The 26,201-nt window shown below is 32.7% G+C and overlaps 1 protein-coding gene across 1 annotated transcript in view; it reads left to right on the forward strand.

The window, feature by feature from the left end:
• The window catches only part of fz (frizzled class receptor), a 207,366-nt gene extending 182,023 nt beyond the window's left edge, over positions 1–25,343 (forward strand). The window contains exon 2 of the mRNA XM_089651687.1: positions 21,932–25,343. Coding sequence (XP_089507813.1) covers positions 21,932–22,446 — 515 coding nt within the window. The 3' untranslated portion in view covers positions 22,447–25,343. The remainder of the gene's footprint in view (positions 1–21,931) is intronic.
• The last annotated feature ends 858 nt before the right edge of the window (positions 25,344–26,201 follow it).

A 26,201-nucleotide genomic window follows, 5' to 3' on the forward strand; every position in this document is an offset into this window, starting at 1 on the left:
TAAATAGTGTGTAATTCAGTTATTAAATATTTTCTATTTGAGATAGCCACCAACCGATAGTAATAAAACCTAATATTATTATTTTCCTCTCCAAATTACTAACACACCTACATTAGAAAGTAAATGATTGGTTTGTTCGTAGATTTTGCGATTATTACAGATTATTCAATAGTCAGGTGTTGCGGATAATTAATTTAATTACACTCTTGTGCACATTTTCTCTCTTCAACGATCAAAATCCTTTCGAAACGTTCACACGTCTCATTATAATATCTACTTGGAACGTGTCATGGTATGTTTTTCAAATAATGCATGCATTTTCAAATAATGCATGCATCTATTTTACGTACCTATTCGTTGTCGGTGTAAATATTTAATTTGTAGAAATTTTAATTTTTTTGTTTGTGTTTGAACACGATTTGTGATTATCAAACTTTTTTAAATTTTACTATTTAATTTTGTTGTTATTTGTTTAATAGTTTTTAGTTTGATCATTTTCTAACAAGATGAAATGATTGTCATAATTGAATTCAATAAATTGAACAAATTCTCGACGTTTTTTGTGTTCACGGTTTGTGAACTTTTCAATTATGATACAGTTTTTTGTTAAATCAGACACGATTTGTATTAAGTTCTTTGCGTTGTAGTTATTTTTATGAATTTTCAGACTTGTATTTAAAAAAAAAATTATATTCACATATCTATTGTACAATCAATGTGTATAATCTGGTGACCGGGTAAATCATCAAAGTGATAATTCATCACATCTTTAAAGAGTTGTATATGTATATAGTCATTGAAAGTGATGAAACAAAAACTTTATTAACTGGGTTAAGTAGGTTAGGTTAGGTTAGGTTTAAATTTTTTTATATCTTTTCTAATGACTTTATATCACATTTTAAAGGTGTGTTGAATTGTCACTGTGTTGAGTTATCATGGAACCGTATAATCTATATGGGATGTGTGGGGTTGCACCAACCTACTGAAATAAAAATTAATATTACTATTTTTTTATTTTTTTTATTTTTTTATTTATTAAATTTAATATAATTACATTTAATACAATATAAGATATGGGTAGTCCCACAAAGCTGTGACAATCAGCTTGTCTGTAGGTTCTACCATTTAATGTTATAACAATACACATTAGCTTAAGTTTAAATATTAATACCAAATATAATGTTTAGGATAGATAAACGTTTTGTTCATTTATTAACCACTTTTTTGTCAGTTTAGGGCAGGGTTCATTATTATTTTTATTATTTTTCAAGTTAAAGTTTTCGTTAAATTTGTTATAAATCACAGGTATCAAATAGTCAAGTGTTCAGCTACCATACTTATTTGATATTAGTGGAATTTTTAGGCCTTTTTTTCAGTAAATCTTGTTTTGTGACTATGCACCAATGGCTTTTTGTACGCATTTTCTCCCGCATTATCCATAATTATAATAAACCAGAGAAGCCCTTTAATTGGGAGTAGGCCCTCAGAGCCATACAGTAATTTTAAGTTGTTTCTTTGTTTGTAAATGCTAGGTTTAACAATTTTTTAATTATAGCAGTAGTTTTAAGTAGTTTAAACTAATTATAGTTTGTAGATTTTGAATGTATTTAATATTAATATTACTCGAGTGTCCCCAAGTTCGAATTCCATATCTAAGTATTGATTCGACCATAGAATGATGGTCAATGAATGACTTCAACTGTTTACGGCATTCTTTAATATTTTACATATTAATATTGTTTAATTTTCAACACCATTTTTTTTAGTTTGTGTGTAAAGCATTTTTTTAAGTACCTAAATAAATAAATAAAAAAGTATTTTATGTGTTGGAATTATAAATATATAACATAACTACTACCTTGTTATATGTTGGGTTGTGTATTGCACACCCACGCGGACACTCTGTAATAAAACCCTTATTATATGACTACAATAAATACTTTTATACAGCACTTAAAACGTCCTGAACGAAAATTCATACACTCGCATCAAAGATGGAAATCCTTTTGAAAATACAGAGTTATCCCATTAACCTGGAAAAGTAGGCAAATATGCTATAATTTGGAGTTTATATAAATAATATCATGTATAATTGTTGCATTAGACTCCTTAGAAAATTCAAACACGTTTAAAATGAATAAAGTCTTGTTTTAAAATACACTATACTTTACTATGCATGTTGTTATATGTATGTATGTTGGTATATGTATGTATGTTGGTATACGTATGTATGTTGGTGTATGTATGTATGTTGGTATATATGTATGTTGATATATTGATACGTCGTATGAGGGGTTATTACCGGCTCTCCTCGGATTTCAAACATAGGTCAATTTTCCTTGTTGACACCATTAATCAGCTGTCCACATAGTCCAGAGTAATGAATGTAATTTACGTGCAATTTTATGTTTTACAAGCCCTAATTTAACCATAAAATATCTATGTAATAATGTATAATCCCTCATTTAAGAGGTTATTCGCAGTACCTTCCAAAATTATATTATATAGTATTTTTTCGTTACATGTATTGTTTAATGTGCAAAATAATGTTCTCGCATATCCGAAACCTATTCACAGAATATCTTTAAGTATGTAAGTACGGTAACCGGACAAATCAACACAATTTAAAAAAGTGAAATGAAGTGGTGAAAAAAACTAGGTTATTTTACGCTGTTTTTTATTATGCTATTTTTCCATCACTTTTAAGGACTTTATGTCATTTTTCAGAAGCGTGTTAAATTGCCACTATCCTGAGTTGCCATGGAACTGTTTCAACAATGCCCCTATAATAATATGTTTTCTTAGTAATGCTGTTCCTCCCTGGATTAGAACTCGTTGGGAATAATATAATTTTTAAAGGTTTTTACAGAAGTACGAGAGTTCTTTTAGATAATGACGGTGTCGAGTGGGTGTTAGGATCCTTGTAAGCCTTGTGTACCGTGTGATGTAGTGTCACCACTGCTGTCCGCTGTCGGCCCTACACACTACACAACACAGGGACAGGGACAAGAGACACGCAGATAACAGCGGCACAGGGCACAGCCTCCCTTCCTCCGTCATACGATGCTATCTCAACGCGATGTAACGAGCAGACAGCGGTCATTCTCTCCCGATGCACCGTGCTGTGCAGGAACTGTGTATTTGTATATCGTATGCAGTCAAGTGTGTAGGTATCGGTGGGAGGGAGGTTGTTCAACTCCTAGACGTCCAGGAGATCGGGAGTAAGATGGGTTGAATACTCCATTATTTATCGTAAAAAGTGTCGCTCATATCGTTATTGTACGTAGTTTGTTTCACGACATTATTTTGTGTTGTAAGATCCTTGTTTGGTTAAGCTCAGTTAACCTTTGATCTCTGAGTTCAGAGGTCTTCGGTTTTCCATAATAAACATTTTTTAAGTATCATGCAATGTTTTTAAATCTCGTGGAGTGGAAAAATTTCTTCCCTCTTCTCCATCCTTTTCCTTATCCTTACTTCCTTCAATCGTACATAATTCCCTAAATGCATTGATATATGTATTATATTTGTAAATGGGTATTCCATATGCTCCGGTCAGGTGGGACTTCTGTGCGGTATCGCAATTAAAATAATAGGTGTTAATTACGTGTTTATTATTATTATATGTTTCATGTTTTGATAAATTACCGTTAAATATTAATTTAATTTGAAAAGCTTCCTTACAAGTGCAAAAGTGTTTCCAACGTAATATCACACAACAATAAATTGGTACTAGTGTGCTAGGCCTACGAAAGTTCTGACTTTCCTCCTTCCTCCGTAAAAATATTAAAATTCATAAAGCGTATTATTTAAACCCTTGGGCAATTTTGGAATATGTTCATCACGCCTTATTGAGAGATATATTTCCCAGCCTATCTCATTTTGTATTACGGTGCATAAGTTTATCGCGAAAATTTAAAAATAATTTTACAAATCATCATTTAGCATTTGAAAAATATCTGTTAAGGTTTGTAAATTTTTTAGTAAATATTTTAATATAAAACGAAAAAAGTGAAGTAACAATAAATTTTATTATACCTTTATTTAATTAGTTACAGTTTTTTGTTTCATGCAATGTGGTAATTACAGTTTACACTATAAAAACCAATGCTAAGCGGTGTGTTTATCTATGTTTACATTAAATATTTTTAATTTAATATCTTGATTTGTAATACCAAGATCTGAAAGAGTTTTTCATCTGCTTTTAAAAACAGAATTTTATTTTGAAAAAAGAACAGCGAACTTATACGGAATCGAATGAAATGCGAAAATATGATCCGCGCAATCTGAATTCTGACAGTTCACCCTTTTCAATGTACCTTCACCATACATTGAAAAATGTCAGAGGTGTTAGGGGTTACACGTGCAAATAATAGTTATTGTTGGTCGCCATTTCCCCTTACTAAGGTCCACTTGGTATTTATGAGCGCCGAGCATTGCATTGTGTGATTGTGTGATGGCGCTCCCATACCAATATTCATGCATAATGCCGAATTCCACGCTAATCCGTGAACGAGTTAAGGTCGAAACACATTATTAAAACCCGACGCGACCCGATGAAACGCGATGCGTGTTGAGTCGAATCAAATGTATTGTTTTCTTATGACCAGAAACACACTATGAACATCCGACGCGACGCCATGTCGGATGTTCATAGTGTGTTTCTGGTCATAAGAAAACAATACATTTGATTCGACTCAACACGCATCGCGTTTCATCGGGTCGCGTCGGGTTTTAATAATGTGTTTCGACCTTTATTGTTTCGCCATGACATGCGCGGTCATCTTTGTAACCCAAGACCCGACTTTGTAACTTCTTTATAATTTAGTATGCGAATATATTATTTTGTAATGCAAATTGGATTCATCGTTTAAGGTACCTATCGCCGATTATCCGTAGTATTTGGGGGATAATCGAGCCCGGGTTTAAATGGGTAGCGTTTATATAGTATAGAACATATTAAGATTTTATGGTTATTATACTCACAGTAAATCTACCATATTTTTATAGTTTTTTTATACATTCGCATATTCGCAACCCTTTTACTGCACATATTAATTATCAGTTTTATTATTAGTGTTTTACAACTGGAGGTGTTCGTGAAGTAATTGGCTTTATTAATGTGATTCAAGTATTTTATATTATTTTAACTGCTGTAGTTAAAAATAAGTCGGAAAAAATCACCCTAGATTACCTACTGGCTTTACAATGAATTAAAAACACCCCTTTACTTTTTTCTTATCTTGGAAATGTATGGGCTACGGTGGTTGACGTTCATATGACTAAAACCTTTCCTGTGAACAGTGCAAACCATCGTAATCGATGTTCATTGAATAAATCTCACTGACCACGAAATCTGGCTTTTCAGCTTTGATGTCAAAATTTGTTGCGCTTTTTGCTTTTCAATCGTATTTTCCTCAAATCATCAGTCATCATTCAATTTTACCAGAACATCGATTAAGTTCGGGGGGAGCCATTATTGATTATATCGTAATTTTTTTTTACCACCTTCGATGCGTCCATTTTTATTTGCAATTTTGATAATGGCTTTTTATTAAAGATTAAATTAGCATTTCGTCACAATTATTAGTTCTGGGTTCCGATCACATAAGTTTAGAAACCTGTCCGTCGGAATATCGGACGTCTATAATTTTGTATCATTTAACTTGGTTATTATTAGCTGTAATGATGATAGCTAGAATTATCAAATAAAAATCGCTTGTCATTTGAAGTAATCACTTTCTGTAATCCACCTAACTATGGCGAGACGTGATTAGGGTTTACACTTGCCATCTTGATTAGTAACTTTTTTTGTTGGTAATCCTGAATAATTCAGCTAAAGCTTACCACGAGCTTGAGCCTAAGAGGAATCGCAGATTTATGTCTCAAGTCCCAAAGGTTATTTTTATGTATCTCTTTTAAAGCCCCGCCGGTAGAGCCACTCAGGGCTCGGTGATTGCATTTTATATCTGATTTTAGTGTGAATTCGTCATTTTAAATGACTTCTTCTAAATGTTAACAAGATTTTTCAGCCCTAGACCTCTATAGACTAATTAGGGCAGTGGTGAATTAAAAAGGGCGAAGAAACATGACTTTATTAGTGAACTAATCTGGAGATAATAGATTACTAATTGAAAATCACCATGATTTTCTACAAATCGTCCGAAAGTACTTTTAAATAACCAAGAAAAAATTGCTACAAAAATAATACTGTATTTAATTTTTACTAAAAAGTTTTCATTATTAGCAACTTTCCGCTAACGCACAAACGCTCCAATGCGGGAGAATCTCAATAGCAGGAAGAATTTCCGCAAGGTACGGCGCTCGGGTAAGTGATAGTTTTGGAAACTGAGAGAAAATATTTTTATCCGACACAACTCACAAAATTATGCCACAATATTTTTTTGTTAAAAGAAAACTAGTTAATTCATTGCTTTTTTACTACATGGTTATTCTGCGTTTTATCGCTTGTATTTTGTTAGGTGACCAGATCTGAATAGCCTGTAATTCATTCCTATAAGTTTAATGTTTAAGCACCCGCATTCCCAATTTCTACCGATGTATAACAAGTTTCTCGTTTTTAAGTTCAAAAAAATATTTTTGAAGATAATATCTAGGTATATATTTGTTATGCCGAAACGTTAATTATTTGAAATTCCCTCGATAGAAAAAAATCGCTAAGTAATCTCCGAAAATTATTAAAAACACATTTTGTTCTGTTATTTAATACGTTATAGGCATGCAAAAATTCACAGTGTATCCTTAAATGCAACTAAAGCATTTGTCGAGAGATTTTTTCTCTATTTTAAACGAGTCATGTTTTATTAAATATTTTCACCATTTTCGCTTAATTGTTATCGTTTTTTTTATATTAGCGCGATCCCTCTAAAATTCGTATTTACATATCTCCCTTTCAAACCATCTTTCAACGCTTACTACGGGACCTCAAGCCCTTCCCAAATCAACAAGAACACAAATCCTCACCTTCTCTTCAGAAATGGAGTTAAATGACTATAAATTACCAATTAAAAATGTCACGACACGCATGGAGAGGTGATAGCCCTTGATACGATTGTTATCAATCTGTATGCAGTTATCTTTATATAGCTTGGTCGACTTAATCAATGGAACGAGTTGCCGCTGGGTGAGCTCTGAACACTGATCAATGGGAAAAGTAATAATCGGGAAGGTCCGCTTGAAACTTGAAACGTCGGACTAACGGGACGAGAGATTAGAAGAATAGACTATTGAAGACGGTCTTAAAAGAACCCATCTTTCTAAATAATAGGCAATTATGATTAAATTTATTATTTATGTTGATGGCCATTGAATTGAATTTATTGTCCGTTGGGGGGCCATTGATGTGTCATGCGCTCTTTTACTTTGAAATTATTAACTTTGTGTATAACGTAGATTTAATCATTTTAGCTTTCAAATAATGATATAGGATACTTTTGATACTCGATATGCATGTAGCAATATTATATTTAAAATACAAACACGTGCGACCTACTTGCTTAAAGACTCTTATTTTGTTTTTAAATTTTCAAAGCATTTGAAAAATAATAATATTTAAAGAATTTTTTTGTTATTTGTTTTTGGGGTATTATGCCGTGTTGCGCTAACTCCTTCTTTAGCCGACGTTTCGGACAGCATTGCAGTGTCCATCATCAGGGCAGATGTGTTATTTGAGGTTGTGTTAAAATGTGAGCTTATGTATGAGGTTGTGATACCGTGTTGCCAGCTCCAACCCTCTGAGCTAACATTAACGTATCATTTTTTTATTTTATTTTTTTTTTATTTTTTATTATTATTATTTAAAAAAAAAAAAAAAAAAAAAAATGATACGTTAATGTTAGCTCAGAGGGTTGGAGCTGGCAACACGGTATCACAACCTCATACATAAGCTCACATTTTAACACAACCTCAAATAACACATCTGCCCTGATGATGGACACTGCAATGCTGTCCGAAACGTTGGCTAAAGAAGGAGTTAGCGCAACACGGCACAATACCCCAAAAACAAATAACAAAAATACTTTGGCCGTGAAAATCTTAAATCATATTTAAAGAATTATCATCCAATCAGCCCTGAGATTCTACTAGTTGACTTTAAAATCGTGTAAAGCTTTGTGTACGAGAAACAGAACAAGACACAGAAAAATAAAAATGTAACGGTCTCAGCTGGGAATCGAACCCAGAATCTCTCTCTTACCGGGGTGACGACTTTAACAACTCGGCCATAGGGACCTAATTATTTTACGTCATTTTTGTCGATCTCGTATTTGAAATTCAGAAGTAACAATATTATCTTTAACTAATTTTTCTCATATTTTTACCTGTTATATTTTATTTTATTATTGAAGGCTATATTAAAATTTGAGACAGAAACAGATAGGTAACCATCCCAGATCCCTCGTCTTACCGGTACGCAAGATGTGACAGTATCTTTTTCTGATTTTTCTTTGACAAATTTTCGTACAAGAATCGCTGATATTGTCTTCAATAATTAAACATTACAATTTGAGGTTTTAGGCCCATTGTCCACGTAACCGCGTACGTACGTACGCTTTCGTCAATTGACGATTGCAAGACGAATGCTTGCATCTTGCGTAGAAAGAATGAAATCTCTGTCCACGAAGCGGCAACGTCACGTCAGCCGCTCGTCATGCGTTCGTCATGCGTTCGTAATGCGGTGCGCGCGGCAACATGTCACTACTCGACCGACCGCATTGCAGTATTTTGTCTTTGTATCAGTGGTCCAACAGTAGAGACTAAATTTTGGTACGTATGTTTAGTCATTCGGTAAAATTATTGAAATACAGAATCATCTTCTGATAACTCTCTGGCAGCAACAAACAATCTACAATTTATATTTATTTCGATGTATGGATGAATCCAGTACTTTCTTCGCTTGTTTCGTCGTCTTCTAATAAAATTGTATGCTATAATCACTTCATCGTCATCACTTGACATTTTCACAAAAAAAGACGTCCTTTCTCGATGCTAGTTGAAAGAAAACTGAGACTTTTGTAACGTGACTGACTATTGCATGAAGCAGCGTGGATATAACAAATATGCAAAATACTCATCTTCATTTGTAGGTTACATGCATCCTACAAAAGACGACTGTGTGGACAATGGGCCTTACTCATTAAGTTCTTCCAATTTGTCTATGTCTTGTTCTTTGTTTAGATATATTGTTATTCTTCTTCTTCTTCTTCAATGATATTTTACATTGATGGGTATAACCTTCAATAATTATTAAAAACAAAATTATTCTAGTAAAATTATGTATTTTTTAATCGTTCTTATATTAGACCACCGGAAAAGTACTTCAAAGGAAACTAATTTAATCTCAATTACCATCTTAACCGTTTGGGTGCCAATCGTCGATTTTCGTCGATTCGTGTTTTAACGAAAATTGCCGATCGTCGATTTCCGTCGATTGCGTCAGTCGTGTTCTGATTCGCGCGTACGTCTGTACGTAAAATTCTCATTTTTTCGAAACGCCTGGACTTCGGGATCCTCCTCCGCGTGATTCTAAACCAATATTCTTTAATAAAACACCGAAAAAATCATCGAAATCCTTGAAAATTTAAAGAATTTATGGGGTTTTAAAAAAATATATAGTTTCATAAAAAATAATGTTTTTTTGGTGGCATTTTACAAGCAACTGTATGATTATTTTTTGGCACTCAAACGGTTAATTTATTTTTTATTTTTATTGAAACATATAAACAAGGTTACAATTTTTTAACAATATTAACACCAATATTTCAATCACTCTCCTAATAAAGCAGCTGCTTGTGTTTAGGAGAGGACAACAAAAATATTTTAACATTTGTTTAAATTAAACAAAAATATTAGTAATAAAACAAAAAATAACAATAAAAGTAATAAAAATATAGGTTAGTTAATAAATGATTCAAAGAATTTAAAAGGCAAAAACATATTTCTAAACAATAAGTAAAGTTATGAGGTGGTACAAGAGTATTTTAATTTAATTTTTTTTTATATTTTTCGAAGTTTTCTTCCGATCGTATATCATAAATTTATATTAGTAACTAAATGCTTTATTTATGATTGCATTATGTTTTTACGTTTATTAGCCTCCGATTAGCGAACTAGACAACATATCAGTAACAGTACTCCGTAATCTGAAATATTAATTGATTATTTTTAATTACATAGCTTGAATGGGTCCATTCAAGGCTGCTGTCTTCGTGTAAGGCAGTGTTTGTAATGAAAACGACTATGAACACATTAACTTGATAATTCAATGTTAGCCCTCAGGCTTATGCACTGAAACCAAGTATCAAGCTAAAGGCATACAAATTATCAGCTTAATATAGCTATCAAATCAGTGGCAACTAGTTTTTATATTATTTTTTATTACCAACACTTTTTTCTGTTACCTACGTATTGATGTAATAAAGTTACGGACCCCAGCCGTACATATATATACACACACACAACTGCCCAAACGACTCGAATCAAAACTGCATGAATAAAAGGCACATACACTGACACCCAACATGACTGCTTAATAACGATTATTGTTTGGGGTACTATGCCGTGGACTCTGTAATGCTGTAACACGGCATAATACCCCAAATAAATCATTATAATGCTTTTGGCCTTGAAAATCTCAAAGCATAAGATGACTGCTGATTATTTATAGGTAATTATTTAAGCAGCCTACATATTAAAATGAATTGTAAAAATATGAAATTAAAAAAATATATATAATAAAACACCTACCTGTTTATTTTGAACAAAAATATAAAACAATATCTACCTATTGATTTTGAAAAAAAATAAACAAAACCGTATTTTCTCTATTTATTGTTATTAAGTTTTATTTGTAGAACTCCATTTTAATTTTAAATATATATTCAATAATATTATTGTTAAATTTACAAAAAGTTTTTTTTTTTTTTAAATTACCTATACCACAGTTTGATAAAGCCTTTAGAGGGCGATACAGCTGTCACGCGTAATAGTAATTACACAGTGGCCTTTGTCTTTTTGTCAAAATTTCGCCATAATTCGTGTCCGTGGTCGGTGTAAGACTCTCGACCAGCAAGCCGGAGGTCACGGGTTCAAATCCCGGCGTGCGAAAATAAATTTTATTTCATTCATTTGTGTTATTTTACAAATTCCTCTTTTAAAATAATATATAGTATCTTTGCGGCACGTTCCAGAGTGGAAGATACTCTCAATATCGCACTGGTATTCAGAATTGAAACGTTGCTTGAAATGGCTTTGGCCGTGTTTGGTGACTAGATCTTCCCCATCTCCTTCCCCTCCCCACTACCTTCAACTTCACAACATACCCAATTGAGGATACCATAGTCTCGGATAGCGGTTTCACAAAAAAAAAAAATTTAAAATTATCCATTTTCTTAATATTCATTAAATTTTTACAATGGGTTAAGTTATATTATTGTATTGTAGAAAATTAAAGTTCGAGCGAAACAAGTTGCTTAAATATATCTAATTGTATGCAATTCATTTTAATGGTTTATAAACATCTTGTCTCCAGAAGTGCTGCTAGATGGCTGGCCGTAAAAACATGCAGCATTGCTCAAATCAACTTGTGTTTTTTTTCTTCGGTCCAAATTAAAACAATAATAATTGCTTTTCATTCGCTAAGCATTAGGCGATCCTTTTGATATAAAGCCGCTGGACGAGTATCTAGTATCTGTCAGGCTCACCAGAAGTGAAGGATTGTGTTCCGCTTGCTATCCGAAGCTTTATCTGAACTAGTACAGGCGGATTTGTTGCTTGAATCAATTTGCTAAGATACGATCGTGGGATAGAATATTATTGACCACCTGTCGATGTCGTTCGTATTTTTACGTATAATTTCCATGTGACTTGCAAATTTGATAGGAGTAAAATCATCCTTCAATATTAATAATGTGTCTCTAAAAAAAATTCAAGATATTCAAAAATTCGTTGTTATTAGTATCCGTAATTTTATCGACGTGACGTTGGTGTGTATCATAAATAATCAAAATAACACGACATTCTTGGCATGGCGGTTAGCCCTTGGGTCTGGACCCAGTGATTGAAATATAGAAGATTTGCTCCTCGTTCAGATTGAAGATTTTGCTCGAAATGGCTTTAGCAATGCTTATTGACTCCGCAGTAAGCGTTAAAAATAAGAAAAAGATGGTTTGGAAGGGAGATTTGTAAATACGAATGTTAGAGGGAGCGCGCTAGTAAATAGCGATTCTATTTAATGGACATAAGCAATAATATATATAAACCAGATTTTTTTCTATCCATTTTTTATTTAATATACAGGGTTTTCCAATAAGAGATGTTATTTTGATATTCAATCGTAAAAGATCAATGGTTTCGTTGCTTGTGTGGCACGTAGCGCCGTCTCGTTGAAAGTAAACGTTGTCCAGATCAATACCATCCAATTCCGGCCATAAAAAAGCATTAATCATCTCTCGATAGCGCAATCCATTCACCGTAACTGTTGCTCCAGCCTCATTTTCGAAAAAGTAAGGTCCAATGACTCCGCTGGACCATAAACCGCACCAAACAGTCACACGTTGAGGATTAGGAGGCTTTGCAACAATAACTCTTGGGTTTTCCGAGCCCCAGATGCGACAATTTTGCTTGTTGACGAAGCCACCGAGGTGGAAATGGGCCTCATTACTCAAGATGATTTGCATTTGATTCACTCAAGTGAATTTTAATAATTTCAATGCGTTGTTGAAGCGTGTATCTTTCTATTTTTATTAATGGCGTAGTTTCTACTTTTCTACCTTGTATATAAGTGGGAACAGTGATTTTATTTTATTATGGTTACTAAATATATTTATATTCGCAATCTCACCAAAGAAGAAACTGGTTCTTTTGCTTGGTGAGCGAGTTACACTAATTATAAGGAAAATAGAATAACATTATTCAATAGGTAATAATAATAATAATAATAATATTTGGCTAATTTATATAGCGCCGTTTTCGTGAGAAATCACCTCAAGGGCGCTGTACAAATATATTTCTTAAATAGTTAATACTAGAACTACTGACTTATCTCTAAGACTTATATCTAGTGACTTACGACTAAGGCCTATAACTACTATCTTAACGACATATATACGAGTATTTACTTATTTAGCAACTTACAACTAAAATTAATATTAACAATCTAATCTTACTAACGCCAGAAGAAGAAGGAAGTTCCATTATATTAGGGTGTTTTATTGTTAGCTGGATATATATGTTGAATGAATGAAATTAATGAATAAAATCAATCGTCAATCTTAAACGCATTTAGATGATTCATCTGCCAACAATTAAACCGATTGACTTGTTATGTTCCCGCTGATATTGTCCATTGTCCATTAAGTATATATAATAGGAACAGTTGAAACTTCTGGATTATCTATATGTGTAGTTGTACATATATAGGATTCTGTTACATACTAATTATTGAGTAATTAGGAATATCTAAATTCAGTGGAGATGAGTATAGACTGGTAATAAATATAAATAAAGGGAAAGCAGGCAATTATTTAGTTAATTATTTCTGAAAGTGTAACTTCAGTTTTAGTTTAAGTATGTTAATATCCTTTAATTTCTTTATTTCAATCGGAAGGTTGTTGAAATTCTTTATTCCTAAATAGGTATAGTTATTTTTCATTTGTTTTGTATTACATTTTGGAATTTGGTTTATTGTTTGGTAGTACATTATATTACTATCCATATTTTGAGATTCTTTTTCTATCGAGGAAATTTCACATAATTACTTTTTCAACTCTGCAGAAGTATAGAGATTATCTTAAAAAATAGCATGCATTTTTTAAATGCTTGAAAACTTAAGATTTTTTTCACAGAATTTGAACAAATCATCAAATTTCAAAGTTGATTTTCATGTTCTGTGAAGGTTCTGTCAAAGTTCTGTTATTATATCATTATTGTTATTATATCGTTATTTCAATAAACTTAAATAATGACAAAACTTGAATAGAACCTTCACAGAACTTGAAAATCAACATTGAATAAATTGTTTTAATTCTTTGAAACAACCCGTCCTTAGTGGTCAAGGGAAATGGGTTATAAATCAGTAGAAATTCCTTAATTCCTAAATTCCAAAACTTCATCTTCCTCTACATTTTGTTCTTTCGTATTCTTACTCCCTTCACCCTTGTAATATTCCCCAAATTGGGTATTCCACAGCTCCACTTTTCCAGACCGTTGTGATTTTGTCCAGTATCACAATTTGTATTTTACCGTTTCAGTGGCAACGATCAATCATAGGGCTTACCATTTTTTAATGTGCCCAGTCTAAAATATAGGTCAGAACAATCTCTCTCAACTGCGATAGAAAGATAATATTTTGTAATGAAGCGCTTTGCTTTTCCGGTCGACAAAAAATATTTGTATTTATGATTGTGTAACTTCTCCATAATTTAATCTGATCTGCCATTAATTAATTCTGAACTCTTGGTAATGTGATACCACCAGAATCGATCACTTTCCGGTAAATGGTTATCAATAATCTCTTAAGCTCTTTGAACCCATGTTGGATGATCTCTGTTATGATAATCCCACGTCTGTTTGTGAATAAATTAATATGAATACTATCGTATGTGATCAATGTTGCCTTATTTTAGTGTTTACAACCATCGCTTTATTATATTTACATATTCTAGAGGTAAATAGTGAGGATGGACCTCCCCACTCTCCTTACTTAATTGAATATCTACAACTCACCCGACTTGAGTATGTTTTTTAAAATTTTATTATGAAAAAGTAAGAAACATTTCCGGGTTACGAATAACCTTCAATATTTGAAAAACTCGTACTACCATCATTATTATTATAGCGGAAATATTGCTTGTGCAATGACAGAGATATTGAACCCACGATGCCTGGGTGAGAACCCGATGCATTTGTCCGGTCAATTTGATTCAATCTTTCGTGATATGGCTCCCTGTGGAAGTCCGCCCTATGTATTATGTTAAATCGTCCCTTTCTTAATCTTGTTCATTTCATTAATTACGCTTACAATAGATCTTGCTTTCTTCTGCCTTCCTGGTGCGTCCTAGACTTCTTCTTCCATTTACATATGCATCATGTGTTCTTCTGATAAGCATTCCTTTCACAATACAATTTTGTTCATTAAAATTGCATTTTTTTTATTGTTTTTATTAGAGATAAAAGAAAATTACATTTTCTCTTAATTAACTAGAAATAACTAATACATTACACGTAAATACATTACATAACGATATTATTCACTTTCATTGTTTTGTTGATTGAGCATAAAGGTGAAAATTTTTTTTTTAAATGTACTTACATTTTTTTCATTTTTAATTTTGTCTGTGAGGCAATTATATATGTTGTTCCCCTCGTAACCAATGGATTGCTTGCCATAATGAGTATGTATGGTGTTTAAGTGTATTTTATCGTGTTGCCGTGTAAAGTGTGTGTGTATTTGGGACGTTTTAATGAGTTCTGTATTTGTATGTATGAGTTTATTATTTATTTTGTATATAAGGAGACATGTATTATATTCATATAATTTTCTTAGTATTAATAGATTTGTTTCCAGATATGATTTTTTTTGGATGTTCTAGGTTTGAAGTGAAATAACTTTTTGATTACTTTGTTTTGTATTACCTGTAGTTAATTTATACATGTTTCATATGCATTTCCCCAGATTTCAATCAAGTAGTTTAAGGCGATGCACTACGTCGTGTAATATTTTAAATTGAGCCGCTATCAATAACAACCCTTACGTAGATGGCGATAAGGTTTAAATTCCCGCTTAACACCATCCGCCTGTTTTGATTCATGCAAGAAAAAAACATGGCCAAAAAGTGCCATTTTGTGGATGTTCAGGCAAAATATATATTTTTTTTTGATCATTTTATAAATAACTTAATTAGCCACATTATACAATAAAATCATAACCGAAAATGGGTTCGTAAGTAGGAGATTTTGAACTTTAAAACAGTTTTCATAGGCCTTTCAAGATGTATTCTACTCGCAGTATTTAATTAAAGCATCTGAAACATTTCTAGGCGACCAAATTTTCAAACCAAAAACACATGATTTTGCATTACTACGTATGGCATCGCCTTAAATGTGAATGTTCGAGGCTATAATATAGACCTTTTTTAATTTTATTTGGTAACAGATGTGATATCCGGCTAAATACGCTAATTAAGGGGGTGATTTTATCTTTAATATCTTGAATATGCTTTTTAAAAGTTAGGTGTTTATCAGCATCGACATAGCGTTATTTTCGAATAGTTACACCACGCATTCTCTTCGTACAATTTGTACTGCATTCCGTCTACTTTGTTCCTCGTATCAGTTTCATTTCTCACTGCTGGATTGGAATCAGAACTCCACTGTGAACTTCTAGCCTCGCTTCCCTTTACGGTTTTTTCTATCGCCTTGTGTTATTATTATTTTATGTTAATTTCTTTTTTAATCTGTCCCGACCCACTGCGTTCTTCAGTCTTACGTAATTCATTCATTTCGCTGAAACTATTATTCATGAATAAAATGGCAATAAATAATAAAAGCTTTTAATTTAAATGTTGTCTCTCTCCTGACAAAACAATTACAATACATAAATCTGTTGACGGAAAGGTCACAGCGGGATATATCTTCGCAGATGAAAAAGTACATTCTTATATTTTGTAAATTGAGGAAGCTTTTTTACATTTATTTCAAAAAGCCTTGCTAAAAGTCATTGCTTCGTATTTACGATTTGTAGAATTCTGATAAGCAGTTCTAAGAAAATGACGTTTGAGCCAAAATAAAATCATAACTATAAAGCAGAAATCAGTTTTTTTTGTCTAAAACAGCAAAAACTGTGAACTCTGGCATCATGAAACATGCACATATTTTTTGTCTATAATTTTAAGAGTAACATAAATTTCGCTACCACATCAGTTCGCTACCACATTTCCTGTCTGCCTGAATGAGAAAAACTTGGGAACTGTGTAAGTTCTGGCGTTATGAAATTTGCGCATTTATTATTATCAAAAAGTATGACAACCACTCCATAAAATGTAATATTGTTTGTTCCATTTTATTTTTCAAATCTGAGGTCAAAGTCATAAAACTAAACTTCTCATATCAAGAAGTAGGTACCTATTTTGTCGTTATTTACTTTTTAATTTCCCTCTTCGTTGCGGTTAACTGTCACTTCCTCTCCTCGGCTGTAATCCAAGATTCTAAGTTCCTCCCATTACGCATTATTTATCTCAATCCATTTCACACACATACATACACACCCTATCTCACACACACTACCACTCCGGCTTATTATAATAATTGTTAGCAATTAAATCGATTACTCAAACATCTCGATCGGCCATTTCACGTGTTCAATCTTTATCAAACCAGTTTGGACTAAGTACATTCGTTCGAAAGATAAACCAATGTTATTTACAGGATGTTAGGCTTTATACAAAGATGCATTGTTGGACGACCTAGTTGGCTCGTCTATGTATGGGTATATATTACAGCTTGACACAGGTAACTTTGAACTCAGGCTTTATTTGAACGAATTATTTACTAATTACAATAACAAGGAATTAGTCATTCTGAGCTAAAGCCTGCGGGGTAAAGTTTGACCTGGGGGGTGAGTCTGTATCTCTTTCGTTAGCTAACGCGGCGTTATACGAGTCAAAGCATCGATACACATTATCAACTCTGTTATGTAGGTACGTTACATGCGACTTATTTAACGCCGATTTAACCTGCATTAGCTAACACAAAAGATATAGACTTACTCCGATGAAAGCTAGTCTCCGAGAGGAGAAGATAACAGAAGAAGTATTTTTTTTTTCGAATCCAATAATTAAGCTGAAATAAAGGAACCGATTAAAAATAATTACAACTGATTGGGAACTCGTTCTATTAATATTTTTTAGGGATTTTCCTGCACCGCTGTTCATAGGTTTTTCATAGTTTTTCCCATTTTTATCGTAAAAACCAAAACTTTGAACCAAAAAAAAGACGTGGCGCCCTAGAGGTTATTTTTCCTTAGCCACCTTTTCACCGCCTAAAAAGTTAACCTTATCAAGCTGTAAAAGTTTTTTTTTTAAATATTGACATATCTTCATAAGAAGATAGTATCGCTATTATTATTTTCTGCCTATTAAATACACGTCGTTTATTATTTTTATTTTCGCCTGTAGTGACATCGAACAGTAATAAATATGAACTGTATTTATTTATTACCAGTTAAACGCTTCCAGCTCCAATGTCGAATAATGTTTTATTGATTAGCGTTTGTATGTTAACATAATCTATTTATTTGGTTTACGGTATAATTTTTGTTATCACGGAATTTATTTTATAACTAACTGTAAGTTAGTAAATATCAATTTCTTGGAATTAAATACCTATGATAATAGTTTCTAATAATTTAAGGTTTTGTATTATTTATTATTAATCTTCTTAATATATACAAATTCAGCCTTCTTATGTTTGTGCTCGTAAAACTCGAAAGTAGACAAGCGATATCGCTGAAAACTTCGAAATTTGTTCTTATTAGTGCGAGGAGTGTTTAGAGAGTGGTGTGAATTCTAGAAGAAGTCGGGGACGCCCGAGAAATACGTAACGCAATATATCTGCACTGGAATGAGATACGGAGTCGAATTTAAGTCAATGTAATATAGTTTTTTAACAGTAACATTGTTGTATACAGTATTGAATGGTGGAATAAGTCGGAGACGCCCGAGAAAGACATTAGCAATAGCGAAGGATTTCGGGGTCCACTAGTATTGCATAAAAACAATAGCTTTAAATTAATGACTTATTTGTCTTTAACCACATCGTAGTTAGTTTTCACACCAAAATATGAAAATAAATAAAATTATTAGTTTTAAATAGTAGTTTGGTGTTCAAGGTGTGAAATAACCTATTTTAGGAAATAAGGCTCTTTGAAAAAGAATACAACATAATAAGCGGTCGTCGGCCGTGTTGACCTCGCGTTTGGGTCCCACCCAGGCGTAGTGTGTTCAAGTTCTCCATCACAACATAAGCAACATTTTTCAAGGAAGGTTATTCGTAACCCGGGAATGTTTGTCTTTCTTAAATATATATAATAAAATAAATAATATAATAAAATCCCCTCTCAGCTGAAACTGTGTGAATTCGGTCCAAGAGAGATAAAATGGTTGTTGGATCTAGGCAGGACTGATTCCGAAATGTTACTAAAAAATGTCATTTGATAATTATTTATCACGTACGCCTTTTATGTATCTTAGTTTTAACATGCTTATTTTATCTAGTCTTAAATTCTGTATTCGTTTAGGATAACTTGAAACCTGTAAATTTGACTGTCCTAAAACGGGAATCCTTCCTAGTTGGAGAGTATTAAAAAAAATATTTGTATACAAATATACATTCCTTTTATATATGTATATTCGCAAGCTCTTTTGTATAACTGTATCTTAATGATTTCTTATTTCTTGTACTCCTAATTTTAAGTTCAGCTATAAACCATCACTAACCAACACCATTAAACAACTCCTGCTGCTGACAATGGTATTGTAACGCTGCTGTTACTTGCGTCGTTTACTAGAAATAGGAAGTTAGTTACACCGCTATGAGTTTGTCAGATACATCTTTGATATTCATAGTTTATGTAATAAATCTCCAATGTTTTAAAGAACACCTCAAATTAAAACATCAATAGCCAAATTAATAGCACGCCTCCAAACCAAAGCCAGGTCTACCAGGCTTGTTGTAATTGTAATGGAGCATTTGGGATACGGATAATGGGTGGGTTACGTTCAGTTTTCAGTTCCCAATGTTCCCATGGACTTTACGACGTTATAATTCACTGTCAACATTTGACCTTGCACGATACAGCGTTACTGTACAATGGTAATCATAATATTTTTTGTGCACATGAATGAATATAGTCAAACCTACCACTATACTTGTGACGATAAATTTCAGCGCCCGGGCGGTTATTTATGCAAATTAATTCGTGTTTCAATCTCGGCCTTAGTAAAAAAAAAGCTTGCCGCTAGATGTCGTTTATATTCATGGGACATTCTCTGTTCGTTGTTTATCATCGAAGCTAATGAGGGATGTCGTATAATTATATGCCACTATCTTATCCTGTGAATTTTTGTCGGTCGTTGGCTCGACCTCCAGATACACTTGATATGTGTGGTGCTGCCTCTGAGAGCTCCGCTGTAATCTCTCTTTCTGACACATGCTTCCTTTATGAGAGAGAGGGAGTGGTTACGACGGAGCATCAGGGGCATCCATGAATATTATACATTTTACGAAATACATCTAATGTTTTGGCCATAAATTGATTGTTTGCTAGAATGCTACCTAATTATGTAATTATTATAATGTTTTTATATGATTAAAAAACTATTAATTCCACATGAATCTCCCACTGTTTGACATCGATTGCAGTTTTTTTGTTTGATTTAAATTCAGCCCACTCTGTCATCCGCTGATTTTAAATGGTCTTCATTATTTCTGTTTGTCCAATTATTATCGGAAATAATGGCCGATAAATTCGTTACGGTTCTTTAATCACCCAATTCCGTCCCACAAAAAAATCAGTTTCAATGTTTAACTTTTAAATTTATATTTGACTAGGTGATGTGTACCCGGCGTTGATGGGGATTATCCTTAGGAGATAGACATATTTCACCATAGACTTTTCTGTAGGCCTTTTTAAGACATATAATTCCGTTGTACGTTATTTTAATGAATCTCATAAGGTTTAGACAGCGTTAGTAATATAAGCGCCCGAAAATATTTTTTTACCACTTGATTACAAAACATCGAGTTTTCTCTATTTTTTATAAATGTAATATGCATGTATTATATATATAAACCTTCCGGAAGAAATTCTCTAAATGATAGTGAGAACCTGCCAAAATCTGTTGTGTAGTTTAGAAGAACTAAGCGCACAAACAGACGGAAGCGGATAGCGACTTTATTTTATACTATTTAGAGATATGTATTCTCTACCACTCTCTTTACAAAGTGGGATTTGGTAATTTATTCGTATTCTCGCATTTTGAACATAATATACGTAATTTACCAACCTACTGATTAAAACAAATGAGGATTTAATTAAAAAATATATATAGGTTACAAGTAGTTTTCTATAACCACAACTCGGCAATCAATGATTTTATCACACGGAGAAAAATGAGTAATGCTGATTTAATTATTAGTCATCTTGTTAAATACGGGACTGTAAGCCGCTGCCTGATAAAGTCTTGGTAAATTCGTAATAATATCAGAACACGTGTTCATCCACCTGCGTTCGTCAATAATACACCAGGACCAAATGCGAAAATGTTAGGACTATGAATACGTGTTCGGACGTCGTAACAAAATATCGTTGTTTTACTTAAAGTTTTTTAGGATACTTATGGTTATATCGATATATATCTTTAAGGGCCTACAATCCAGTTTTAAACAGGAATGCGAATAATTAGAAGAGAGTTTTAATAAATTAGCCATATTTTTTATCATGAAGTTTTCAACGTATATAATCAAGAGGCATATTTTACATTTTTAAGATTTTTCTTCTCAGCAACAGCATATTTTATATAGTTACCAATATGTATGTACTTGTTTTCCTATGTTTTTTTTTACTAAATTAATTTATTTGTACGTAGTCAATCTCCTTATTGTGTTGGCATATTGGTATGATATGTTTTGATCAATTTATTGAGCATCGTTGGGTTGATTTGGTATTACTTCTGTTGGTATTGCATTCATATAGCGATAGTTAGTATACGTATTTGAATAGCCACTATACCTATGGAATCCTCCTACATACACGTAATACATGTATTTAATGTTAACCGCAATTAATTATGTTTAATTATACAATGTGAATAATTAAATAATTCAATGATTTTAATCAGGTTTTATTTTGCAATTCCAGGCGACATCCTGTCAGGGGTGTGCTACGTGGGTCTGTGGGACGCGGAGGCTCTGCGCGGCTTTGTGCTGGCGCCCCTGTGCGTCTACCTCGCCCTCGGCACTGTCTTCCTGCTGGCCGGCTTCGTGTCCCTGTTCCGCATCCGCACCGTCATGAAGCACGACGGCACCAAGACCGACAAGCTCGAGAAACTCATGATCCGCATCGGCGTCTTCAGCGTGCTCTACATCGTGCCCGCGCTCGTCGTGCTCGCGTGTCTCTTCTACGAGCAGGCATACCTGGGCAGCTGGATGGTCACCTGGCACCGGGACATCTGCGACCGTAGCCCGTACAAGTTCCCCTGCCCGCCCAGAGGCCCGCCCGTCCGTCCCATCTTCGCTGTCTTCATGATCAAATACCTCATGGCCATGATTGTAGGTATCACCTCCAGCTTCTGGATCTGCTCTGGCAAGACCATCGTCTCCTGGAGACAGTTTTTCGACCGGATACAGGGCAGGCGGGTCGAGTCTTACGTCTGATGATGTACAATCAATCGCTTTAAGGATTATATTATGCAACTAAATGATTGAGGTGCTTCGCCTTGTGGCGGTCAAAAGTGCTTGAATTTGAACGTAGTCTCGCCACCGATAACTCCGTTGCAACTTCTCTTTCTGACAATCATCATTTTGTGAGAGTGACGGAAAAGGTTACAATGGACCTATCAGCGATTTGGCTATGTGTACATTGATTTGCGAAGAAGGAGACTTTCGCCCTTTTGCGATACATAAAGTGACAAATCGTGTGCGTGATATGAAACTGTGCTGCTTTTATGGATAATTTAGATCGACCAATAGTTACATCGAAATCTCTGTGCTCCATTTTACGAAGAATGAATTACCGTGGCTGCCAAGCGAGTATTAAGAATTTATAAACCAAAAATTATGAAAGCAAATAACGTTCGTGGTAACATTATGACATGTGTATTATTTACAACTTGCATCAAACACTGTTTTACTTAATTAGGGAAGTATTCATAGTTCACTGTGACGAAGCTATCGTGTATTTGAACTGCCGTTCACTGCCTTTGTAAGTATTTAATGTCTAATGTATGTAGCTGAATACTCCACACGGAACGCATCCAATCGCGTGTAGACCAACAAACTACTACAATAATTAATTCTAACTAATGATGAATGATATTATTAATTAATTCATGTGAAAGACTGAACCACAGTCAACAATGGTTGGCTATATCTGGACTTGGAAATAGACTTCCTCAAAAGGAACATGATGATATAAATAAGTAGAAAAGCTCAATGCTTTATGCTACGTATACATACGCAATCCGAACTACCGAACTGAACCTCGACTTATGGGACAGGAACGAAGCAACCACAATTGGCGTGAAACGCCGCTTGCACTTGTTTCGTTACTTGCCAATAATTCGTGGCTCGGTTCGCTTTTCGGTTCGCAAATGTATACGTGCCATTACACATCAATTAATAGTTTTAAAATTTGTTTTACCATGTACACGGAGAAAAATAAGTATTGCTGATTTATTAAGGGGATTATACAACGAAATTGCAACCCCTTAACGAATGAATTGATAGGTTTCCTGTTAAACTTTTGGTAAAAGATGAATTTATTATTACGGTGTCAAAACGCGTGTTCATAAAAATCATTATATATTCGCATTTCTTCATTATAATATTATCAAGGCAAATGGATGTGCCTGAACACCTATTCAGAAATATTAGGATTTTACTAAAAGTTTATCAGGAAACGGCCTGCAATCCCTTTTCTAACCGGATTACGAAAATTTTAAGATTTTTAATAAATTAGCAATACTCATGTTTCCCCATGTAGTTAGTTACTTTGACTTTTTAACTCCATTTTTAATGGAATTTTACATACAACTTTTTACTGATTTTTAAATAATCAATAATATTTTATGTATCATCTTTTATAAAATTATTTGTTCAAATCTTTGGGCATTATGTGCTATATAATAAGTTTTACAAATATGTAAAATAAAATAATACTGTGGCCAAATTGTTCATAAGTTATGATAAAAAAATGTAGATATCAAAGATTAAAAAAAAATTGCCCACATGTAAATTAATAAAGCTTAAATTTTTGGCTTCTGAGAATTGAAATTTGATATCATTGAATTGAAATATTGATAGGTTTGTTTGGTTGATGGGTACTGAAAAAGATTGCATTATGAGATTAATAGTAATGAATGCTTTTTGTAATATGTTTTAGGCTATTGACAAAAACTAATGTAAATAAAATAAGTTAGCTTTTAATAAATTTCAATTAAAACGTCCATTACAGAAACCCTCGAGCTTTTCTATGTTGTCAATTCAAATGGTATATTCTTTACATTTACATATATATTATTCTTATCACTTCTGAATTGATTTGCAATTGCTTATTAAATAATATTATTTGTGGTTTTAATTATTTTTTAATCTGTACCTTACTTAAATATGTGTAATTTTTAGTACCAGATTTTGTCCCTAGTTTGCATTTAAATCATCATTTCGTGAAGTCTGTGCTAAGACTTAAGTTATCTAAATATCTAGAATACTAATTGTTAAGCTCTTAATCTGTTTCTAAAATACTTATAATATTTGATCACTGTATAAAACACCAATTATTTGTAAATATTATTTTTTAAGGAAAAAAGTCGTGTTTATTTAAGCAATATAATGAAGAGATTATTTTAATCAATGTCAATGTTTTACTTATTTACAATTATTATATGTTTATGTATTGTATGAATTACACGACAATATTGTATTTTTAATATTACAAATTATATTTAATTTATTGTCCCCAAAACAAAACAATTCATTATTTTTTTTTCTCGATCTATTTTTATTTCTTACTTTACTAATTATAATATTTTCTTTTCATCCCTATTACATTTTTGTTATTATTTACAATAACCAATATGTAATATAACTTACTTTATTTAAACCAATATATCAAATTTTCTATGCACAATAATGTCTTTTCCGTGTCAATAATTGACATGACTTTAATTCAGTAATTTTCAAAAATAATTTTGCTCTGTTTTGACTTCAATACATATTACAAATAATCTTCTATGCATAATAGATGACTTCTAATATTGTCTTCGACTTTTCATGTAAATAATTGACATTGTAGCTATATTGTTATGCTAATTATTAAATCGAGAGTATGTATTGGGTAGTAATTGTAGAGATGAAGTGAGATTTTGGTAGTGTTGTTACACTGTGCTGCTAAGTAACATAATATGACTTGTCCACTATGTATGCATGTTGCATGTAAACTGTATAATATGACTTGTACCTCTGTTTTTACCTACCTTACAAAATATATAGATCGACATGTATTACATAATAAGAAATGTAGTCAGCATACAAAATTGAAGAATAATAAATGATTTTTGTGTAAAATATTCATTTTTTTCTTGATTATTTCTGTGGCTTGCTTTTTAAAAGGGCAGATGTTTTTTTAAGTATATTTTTTAGCAATTTTGACTCAAAATTGGGTCATCTTCCGAATTCTAAGAGAACCTTTTGATTTGAGAAAGAATTTTTCGAGGTACGGAAAATATTAGAATAACGCTTTACTTAAAATTAAAACCTGCTAAAAAAGCAAATTTTGGCCCTTTTAGAAGCTAGCCACAGATTCAATAATATTATTTATTACATCCCTTTCTCCTTCCTGTTACTTTCCAAAGCAAGGTGTAACAAATAATCAGTTACGATCATACTTAAACTAAGCACTTGGATTTTAATTTTGCACTTATCGTACAGGCAAATCATTTTAAAGAGATCTTAGCTTGTGTAGTGGTGTACCTACTGGATGGATCAAAGAATAATTTTATTATTATTATATTGTTTTTATTAGGAAGCTCGTATTAAAACGAAACAAAAAAGAACATTGTCGAATTGAATCAGGAGTCTAAAAGAGATGTCTCTACGCACCCAGTATCTTAGGGCAATTGCGGGGTAAGAGGAAAATGCTTTCAAATTAGTTCAAACAACGTTTTTTGTTATTTTCAGTGATGACGTTTTTCTTTTATATAGGTAAATATTATAAGTAGTAGGTACATTTTACATAAAAAAGTATCGGAGGAAATCTAAATATCTTCTGTTCGACCAAAAAGCATAAGCAAATGATGGTGGAGTTAGAGTGCTCTTATACATTTAGTTCTTGTAATTCTTCATTAAAAGATTTTGGTATCTAACTGCAAACACAAAATATCAGCATTTCCCAAGAAGTAGGGCCTTTGAAA

Source organism: Hesperophylax consimilis, chromosome 4, assembly GCF_061612785.1.
Source record: "Hesperophylax consimilis isolate HC1 chromosome 4, BYU_Hcon_1.0, whole genome shotgun sequence".
Classification (NCBI taxonomy): domain Eukaryota; kingdom Metazoa; phylum Arthropoda; class Insecta; order Trichoptera; family Limnephilidae; genus Hesperophylax; species Hesperophylax consimilis.